This window comes from Episyrphus balteatus, chromosome 4 (assembly GCF_945859705.1).
Source record: "Episyrphus balteatus chromosome 4, idEpiBalt1.1, whole genome shotgun sequence".
Lineage (NCBI taxonomy): Eukaryota > Metazoa > Arthropoda > Insecta > Diptera > Syrphidae > Episyrphus > Episyrphus balteatus.
The window spans coordinates 24,280,324-24,289,393 of NC_079137.1; the positions used below are offsets into that span (position 1 = coordinate 24,280,324).

At 30.6% G+C, this 9,070-nt stretch overlaps 1 protein-coding gene, 1 long non-coding RNA gene and 1 other non-coding gene across 4 annotated transcripts; 2 read left to right on the forward strand and 1 right to left on the reverse strand.

Annotated features, from left to right (window-relative positions):
- Positions 1–205: 205 nt before the first annotated feature.
- LOC129919920 (uncharacterized) lies at positions 206–1,022 on the forward strand. Of its 2 annotated transcripts, none has more exons than XR_008773141.1 (3): positions 206–574; positions 625–818; positions 903–1,022. It is a non-coding gene; the product is annotated as an uncharacterized LOC129919920 (long non-coding RNA). The 2 variants fall into 2 exon arrangements; XR_008773142.1 differs by having other exon boundaries at positions 625–693; positions 760–1,022.
- Positions 1,023–4,243: 3,221 nt separating this feature from the next.
- On the forward strand, positions 4,244–4,336 carry LOC129920326 (small nucleolar RNA Z122). Its single transcript, XR_008773244.1, has one exon. It is a non-coding gene; the product is annotated as a small nucleolar RNA Z122 (small nucleolar RNA).
- Positions 4,337–6,432: 2,096 nt separating this feature from the next.
- Positions 6,433–8,557, reverse strand: LOC129919917 (uncharacterized). The gene is made up of 2 exons (XM_056001027.1): positions 8,067–8,557; positions 6,433–8,011 (listed from the first exon to the last, which is right to left on the reverse strand). Exons 1-2 carry the CDS (start codon positions 8,494–8,496, stop codon positions 7,593–7,595), a joined length of 849 nt encoding a protein of 282 aa, XP_055857002.1. The 5' UTR covers positions 8,497–8,557; the 3' UTR covers positions 6,433–7,592.
- Positions 8,558–9,070: the final 513 nt, after the last annotated feature.

A 9,070-nucleotide genomic window follows, 5' to 3' on the forward strand; every position in this document is an offset into this window, starting at 1 on the left:
ATTCAAAGCTAAAAAATACGATTTTGACTTGGCTAGAACGTCTCAAAAATCTGTATCTTAAAACTGGTTTTCTTCCTTTCGTGTCTTAAAATTACTTAACTATTTTTATGAGTATAAAGTTTAGAAAAAATAAATTTCAATGTAGTTTGTTTGTGTTACGTTATTTGAAATGTAATCTATTTATTTAAAAATTATAAGAAAAATATTGACTTTACACATTTTAAATAAAGTCGTTTTTGAGGCAAAGTGAAATAGTCGAAAAACTCCGTTTTTGGGAAAAGAGAAAAAAAATCACAAAAAAAAAACTGGTTGTCAATTTTTCGAAAATCCTTCTTAATAAAATACTTTAAACGGCTCTTTTGAAAATCTTCGAGTAAAATCAAAATCAGTACATAAAATCTCTATGTAACTTTTTGCAAAGATGAAATTTTTTTTCAACAGTTACAATATCAAATTCTAACATTTTTCTGCTACCATAGACTTTTTCTAATAGTACAAATATCTTCAATTTCGGGTGCATATACTAAGTCTAAGAGCCCACAGCAAATTTTGGGAGTGGAGGTATAACCAAAATGTGAGTATGCAGTCTTATAGCCTTATGCGTTTTAATAACGAATTCAAAAGTTTGGCAGCTTTAAATCGCGGCTTTATATGGTTTCCGAGGGGTTAAATATCGCGAGTTTTCCAATTAATGTGAGTAGGCTAAATTAACACAAAATCACATTCTGAATATAACGAATGATGCTCATTTCCCCAAAGCCTGAAGACATCAATCTTGACAGTGCGATCAATAGAACTCAAGATATATATTGAAACAGGTCAGGAGCACCAAAATACGTTTTTTTGTACTATGTCTTTCGACATAGTAGATAAAAGCAGCCAATTCTTTTTGTATCTTTTAGTACATAAACCAAAGAACAAAATTGTGAAAAAAGTAGACAGCGGAAGACCAGCGGAAACATTTAAAACTCAATTCAAAATTAAAAAACTGCAAATAAAAGCTTATTGTGTGAAAAAATAATATTAGCTAAAAATAAATTTTTTTAAATTTTTATTATCAGCAATATAAATAGCAGTTAAAATAAGCTTTCCAACGACATACAACGATACAACACTTATATAATTTATTCAAATATAGTTTTGAAAACGTATCGTGAAGATTTGCTTTATTTTGTTACTCAAACAAAGTATTTTGAAGTGGAGACTTCAGATACAATTTTTTAATAGAGAAACTCATTTTAAAAATCAATTTTCAATGAAAACATATAGATTGACTTTCCCTTGATTTATTTAAGTAAAGAAATTACCAAAAATTTAAATTTCATAAAAACCATTTTTGAGACGCAAATGGTCCTTTGGGCCCATTGTGCGCCGTTGTGAAAGTAAATATAATATTAAAACATCGATTGGAAAGATTTCGTTATTTATACAGGGTGTCCCAAAAGTTAACGTCGAAACGAAAACGGTAGATAGGGTAGGTGGTGACAGATATCAGAAAAATAATAAAAAAAATCGCAGCCATATATTTTTTGAGTTATGGGCATTTGAAAAAAAGTCGAAAAAATGGTCACCCTGTGACGGTTTTTCATGTGCCGTGACTACAAATCTTAATTTTTCTCATTTTTTTCTTTTGTTACGGAACCTTGAATAACCCTGCTACCAAATGCATTCAAAAATTTTAACTCAACTGTATCAGTTTTAAAGTAAATATTACTTTTTTGCACAACTTAGTACTAAAATTTTTTACTTGACTCTATTTCAAAGAACCGTAGTGTAAAAAATATGCACTACTATGTTTCGGCAAGTTACCTAAAAAGTTGGTGTGTTCAATTCTCTTTTCAAAATGGTATAACATTGTTGGGAATATTCCATAAATAACCGAGATAAAATTTGTTTTCTTAAGAAATCCGACTTTTTTATTAGGTAATTTTTCCATATTATTTAAGTTTTTGTATTCTGAAAGGTTCTGAAATGTTACTAAAATCAGTTGTTTTTGTATAAAAGAATAAAAAAAATATTTTTAAATGCCCAATATACAAAACTATTTGATTTCGGGAGAAAAAATTCAGATTATAATTTTTTTAATATTAAGCATGCAAATATATTAAAATTTTGTATGTGCTAAAAATTCGCGCAACTGCTTTATTCTGACTCTGAACTGTTAAGAACTTGTTACGTAAGGCATTCAAGTTTTCATATGAATAACAATAATTGCGGGATCTAGGAGGATACACAAAGAAATTTCTTTTCATATATAAAATTCTTAAAAAAATTATCTTTATTTTGGCGCATTTTTTGCCCATCACTAAAAAATACTAAGGTAAAACAAATTTCATAAAATGAATTGTATTTGAAATTTCTTATACCTGTAGTTTCCATATCCATCGCTAGTTTTCACCAGCAATAGTTTAAACATCGGAATTTTAATAAGTAGCTAACACTGTCCCAAGACCGCGCAAATCAGTCCTGTCTCAAAAATTTTCAATGATTAAGTTCCGACTAATTTTTTTTGGTTTCTCATCATTCGAGAAGAGTGGGATTTCAGCCTGTTGTTTGTTGGAGTGTCCCCTACTTGTGGACGGCAATAATAATGGATTTGTGTTAACTTTGATGTTTTGACTTTTGGCCGCGTAGATCATGCAAATATGATCTATGTGCGCCGTTTAGGTGTTTACCCGGTATTAACCCAGTAAATACCCATTTATAAATACCCACCCGATTGGTATATACCCGAAGCACATCACTGTAAAAATCAAAATGAAAATTAAGGAATTATTTTATCACATTCAAATCAGGGGTGGAATCGTGTAGGTAAGCTGATTTTTGATAGTTGACTGTCAAATTCAAGAAAATTCGTCTGTGTAAGATGATAGTCAAAAGTGACTATCAAATGACATATTTTTTTGACTTTTTCTATTACTATTTAGGTGCCAATTTGATACAATTAACATTTGTAGGATATTTTTTTTCTTGATTTTCTTGGTGCTTTTACTTTGTTTGGGAAAAATGAATATTTTTGTGCCTGTGCAATTTTGTTAAGCCTACAAAATTAAAATAAAGTAAATGAATTTGAAATAGAAAATAGAAGAGTCAGACTTGAGGAACAAATTAAATTATATTTTACCTCCCCGACTCAAAGTAATGTGCAATCATACCTATCTACACAAAAAAAAATAATTTCAAAATAATATTTCGTGTTTTTAATAGGCTCGTACAAAATTTTCTAAGCGATCCTTTTCGAGTTTTGTTTTGCTAGGTAGATATTAAAGTTATAAATTATTATTTTAAGCGTTTAAAAAAATATTAACTTACGTTTTTAATAATTGTCTTCTCAATTATTGTAGCTATGGAAGTGAAAAACTGAAACTCTTCATCGGTTATTTTGAAATTTACTGACGTTTGACAGATGTCAAACCCAAGTGATACCAAGTAAACCAAAATTAAAAATGATCTCAAAACGATCACCTTACACAGATGGAAAAAAATTTACTATCAAATTTGATAGTACAAAATATGATAGTCAAATATCATTGTAGCCGATTCCACCCCAGTATTTATGTGTAAATTCGCAGAGTTGTGCGTAGTAGCGGCTTAATTTTTCATATCTACGGCCAAAATAATTAACCTTCTACTTCATCTTCACTCAGATCTTAATAATATCTACAATTTAGTATTGATTTTGATTAAATTAAATTTTTATTACCGAAGAAAATAAACAAAATTATTGAATCTCTGGTTTTACTTGGCAGAAATTGGGTGCTGTCATAAATACATGGTTGCGCAAGTCTGACGAATCCAAAGCTTTCATTAATGACAAACGTCAGGTGTTCATAAATGTAAAACGCAAATATTTGCAACGCAAATGTGCAAATATAAAATTTCACATGCGTTCTCAATTTATATTTTAAAAAGAGACACCATGTATACTACATATAGTATACTCGTATGACAATAATTGTAGTTTTCTTAATTGTTTCTATCTGCAAAAAGCATTCAAAATACCTTGTGGAATCCATATCGCACGTTGAGAATGATAGTGTCACAATTCAAATAACACGATTTTTCTGGAGAATTTAAATAAGAAAATCATAAAACTAAATTTACATATATATAAAACAATTCTTCTTTGAATTCGACTTAGTTCAAAATCGACACTTTTTGAGTTGTGACACTATCTTTCTCAAAGTGAGTTGTGTGAAACAGATGGATTTAATAAGATGAATCGAAGACCAAGCTTCAAAATTTTGAGAGATGACGCAAATCAGAAAAAAGTGTTCATAAATCCAAAGTAAAATACATGCCCAAATATTTTTTTTGACTATAGTCTGATCCCAAATGACTGCATGTAAACAAATCAACAAACAAAAATATATTTTTCTGGCTTAAGCCTTATGCGGGGTTTTCGTTTGGTAAATTTTTATTTTGATCTATAAATTGATTTTTTCGTTACGAAACGAACGCGTTTTCTGATTGATTTTTATTTGCAATAGTATTGGTGTGTATGTGTGTCTGTGAACCAGAAAGCGATCGCAGTTGTCAAATATTGATTTTTTTTATCCGAAGATGAGTTGCACGAATAAATTATAATTCACTTAAAATTACTGAAAACTATTTTCATTCTTTTTTGAAACCGAAACAAATTATTTTCAAACATAAACTTGTCAAACAGATGTATGACGATAATAATGCATATTGGTGTAAGTAAAAGAGGGGTAAATCTGCCGAAAAATCCAGATCTGGAAAATTGATCTAAGATAAAAAAAAAACAATTTTTTTGGCCAAACGAAGGCAAAAATTGTCAAAACCAGTTTTTTGACAGATCTAAATAAAAAAATAAATTGATTTTTGTACCAAACGAAAACCCCATTCAAAAGCTAACGACAAATGATTTATTTTTTTGTTTAAGATCATTTTTATTTAAGACACAGTTACAACAAATATTGAAAGTGGCCTCTTTGATTTTGTCTGTATTTACATTCAAAACTATATGAAATTTGATTTTGCGGTTTCTTTATAAAATAAACTATGCATTTATTTTTTAAATTACTAATAATAAAACCTTGTAAAATGAGTGTCAAATTGTAGGGGCAAGTTTTGGGTTTTCATTAATAATATAATTAAAATGAAAAAATAATACAGTTTTTTTTTATGTAATGAGTAGCCAAAATATGCAGCTTTGGAATTTGATAAAGCTCTTTATTATATTTTCTATATTTCGCTTGGAATCGTGCTTCAAAGTCGAAAGTGCGTACACTTACCCCGCCCGACTCTACATATATAAAGGATATTTATGTACAGTTAATATTAATCTAACTACGTAGTTCGATGTTACTGGATCCGATACTTTTAAGCAGGCGCGGATCCAGAAATTTTGTTTGGGGGGGGTCATAACACTCTTTAATCTCACTGACCGAGATGAAAAAAAAAGACAACCAAATTCAAATTTTTATAAATATGTTTTTAATTTGAACAAAATCATTTACATATAAATCATTTACATATAAATTATTTATGTACATATAAATTATGAAAACTTAACAAAAAAAAAAACAAAAAACTTAGTTGAGATTGTGTATTGGGCTGGAATTGTTTACCATTAAAAGGTCACTAGAGTTGGTATTGTTTTTACATTTGAATAAACCTTCACTTTTGGCTTCGAAAGATATTTTTTGGTATTTTAAAAAAAATGTAGGTATTCTATATTTATTTTAAAATATGATAGGTAAAGGTAATTAGAAGACATAACATAGCTTTAAATTTTCTTTAAAAAAAATAAATAAATTAAAGAGAGATAAACTAAACAAATGTGATGTGTTTGTTACGTGGCTAAGGCAAAAAAGTGACAATATGATTGATGTTAGGAAAGTTATGATTTTTAACTGCATATGCATATGCATTCAAATAAATCGAAATTATTTTTTTTTATTTTGTACTCCAAAAAATCGATTGCTAGACACCTCTAGAATATGCACATCAAATATGAACTCTTTATATTAATGGGAAGGTCCTCTGCTTCGCAATTTTCCATTTTTACATCAAGCTTTTACTAAAAAAAATCATTTTTATCATTATCATTAATGACTTTTTAGCAAATTTCTTTACAAATTCTTGAAGGAAATTGAACGCTCTAAAAAAGGCGCCTTGAACAATTTTTTGTTTATCTAACCGTTTAATATATATTTGAGGTCCAAATATCGAGAAAATCTTTAAAAATTCGTATTTTGTGCTTAATTTTTTAACAAATTGAATGAATATAATCAAACGCATAAGACATATTCTTGTAAGAAACAGATTGCTCCACAAAAAAGGTCTTGGTAACTTTTTTCATTTATCTAACCATTCTAAAGATGTTCGAGGTCAAAGTTAAAATAAATTATAAAAACATTTTTTACTTTTAAAAATTTTCCAGTTCACTAAAAACTTATTATTTTCAAATTACCAAGATGTATTCTTGTAGACGATTCAACGTTCTACAAAAAATTCCTTAACATCAAATTGATTGTTTTAACCGTTTAGAAGATATTTGGATGATTTGGATACGAATATCTTCTAAACGGTTAAAGCAATCAATTTGATGCTAAGGAATTTCTTGTAGAACGTTAAGCTCCTACAAAAATACAACTTGCTAATTTAAAAATAATAAATTTTCAGTGAACTGAATAATTTTTAAAAGTAAAAAATGTTTTTATAATTTATTTTAACTTTGACCTCGAACATCTTTAGAATGGTTAGATAAATTAAAAAAAATTACCAAGACCTTTTTTGTGGAGCAATCTATTTGCTACAAGAATATGTCTTGTGCGTTTGATTATATTTTTTCAATTTGTTAAAAAATTAAGAACAAAAAAAGAGTTTTTAAAGATTTTCTCGATTTTTGGACCTCAAATATATATTAAACGGTTAGATAAACAAAAAATTGTTCAAGGCCTTTTTTGTAGAGCGTTCAATTTCCTTCAAGAATATGCAAAGAAATTTGCTAAAAAGTCATTATTGATAATGATAAAAATATTTTTTTTTAGTAAAAGCTTGATGTAAAAATGGAAAATTGCGAAGCAGAGGACCTTCCCATTAATATAAAGAGTTCATATTTGGTGTGCATATTCAAGAGGTGTCCAGCAATCGATTTTTTGGAGTACAAAATCAAAAAAAAAGAAAAGAATTTCGATTTTTTTGACCCACCCTAATATGCATGTTCAAATATTTTGCACACTCATACTACAAATTCTAGGCGGCGATCCTTTTTTTTAGCAAAACTTGTTATGACAGTGTCGACATCGACCTCAATTTCCCTATGAACGTTCAAAAGTGCAAGGCCAGTGAGACGCTCTTCACCCATATTTGCACGAAGCCAGGTCTTGAGACGTCTTAGTGTTGAGAACGACCTCTCTGCCGTTGCCACGCTCACAGGAAGAGAAGCAAGTATTTGCAAAAATGTATGTATATTTGGATACATACACGTATCACAATCATTTAATATCGTTTGAAGGTCATCCGGAAATTTTTGGCCATTTTCAGCTTCTCTTTTCCATTTTTTTGTCCACAATTGGAATTCCTGGACAACCATCGAAACGGGAGGGTTATTTAAAAGCTGGCTATAAAATGTTGTTGCTCGTCTCACGGCTTCCAAGTCCTTTTCGGTAGCAGTTTTTTTTTGGCAAAAAAACACCCAGTTCAAATAAAGATAAAACATCTTGTGATAGCCGATCTTTGAAATCGGTGAGTACTGAATCCAACAGAGGAATATATATTGCTCGTCGGAAATATTCCTCTGTTGATTGAGCTGGCTGATTATTGTCTCGATGTATTTGTTTTGAGACAATTCTTGGTTTTTTTATTTCTACTTCGAGTAGTTCACCAATCTTTTTTGCTTCGGAGAACAACTTTCCAAAAACAGAATCAGCTTCCTTCCTTTTTTCCTCTAAAACGCTCATCACATCTTTAACTGCATCCGTTGCCTTAGAAAGGTCTAACGAGGCTTTTTGAAGAAATCTGCTGAGAGATACAGTTACATCTGAAATATATTAATGATCAATAAAATAATTTTTGAGAATTTTTTTTATTTATACCTAAGACGTCACATAAGCAAATAGATGTAACTAGGAATTCCGAACTTTGGAGGGCTTGTTTAAGACACTGTGCCTCACCCGCAGTCTTGCTGTCCTCCCAACAGGAAATTCTCTCAAGAGCATTACAAATATACACGAGGTTCAGACCTTGAAATTGAAGGTGGTCGTCATGTCGCTCGACCCATCGTGTTTCGCACAGCCCTTTTAACGCCACTCCTCCCATTTCCTCTTCGAACACTTTGTGTCGCTTCGCTGATGCATTGGCAAAAGCTACAACCTTCTTCATTGATGATGATGCATTCCTGCATATTGCGACTTTGGAAGATTTTGCTAAAGAATTGTTTAAAATATGATTGTTGCAAGGGCAACGTTTAGCGTGGGTAGCTTTTTTACAAAGTTCAAAAACAGCACCCTTTGCTTCTGACGCCATGACCGAGCAACTGTCAGTTCCGATACCCACACAATATGCTAAATCGATGACAAATTCAGAGCAAAGATCCTCCACTATTCGTTCGGAGTTCTTCGCCATTGCCATCAGTGCGTATCATTTTGTACGCATCACAAAAAGTGAGGAAATCTTCCCTGATGGCTCCGCCATGAACGTATCTGATTGATAGACTCAATTGCTCGGTATGAGATATATCGGTAGTCTCATCAAATATAATGGAAAATATTTTGGATTCCTTAACTTTATATAAAATTTTCTGCTGAATCAAAACTTTGCACGTTGCAATCAGTTCATTTTGAACCGTCTTGCTTATATAAGTTGCATTAGAGTTAGTAGTCTCTAGGTGTTGGGATAATATTGAATCACCAGCTTCAATGCGAAATCTAAGCAGAGCTCTAAAGTTGCCCTCTTGCACTACAAGGCTTTCTTTGTCGTCATCAGATTTTTCATGAAACAATTTTTTGTCGTCCCTATGACCACGCAGTGGCAGGTTTTGACGACCACAGAAGATAATTGTACTTACTATAGGTCTTAAGCGATCCCTATTTTCTTTAAT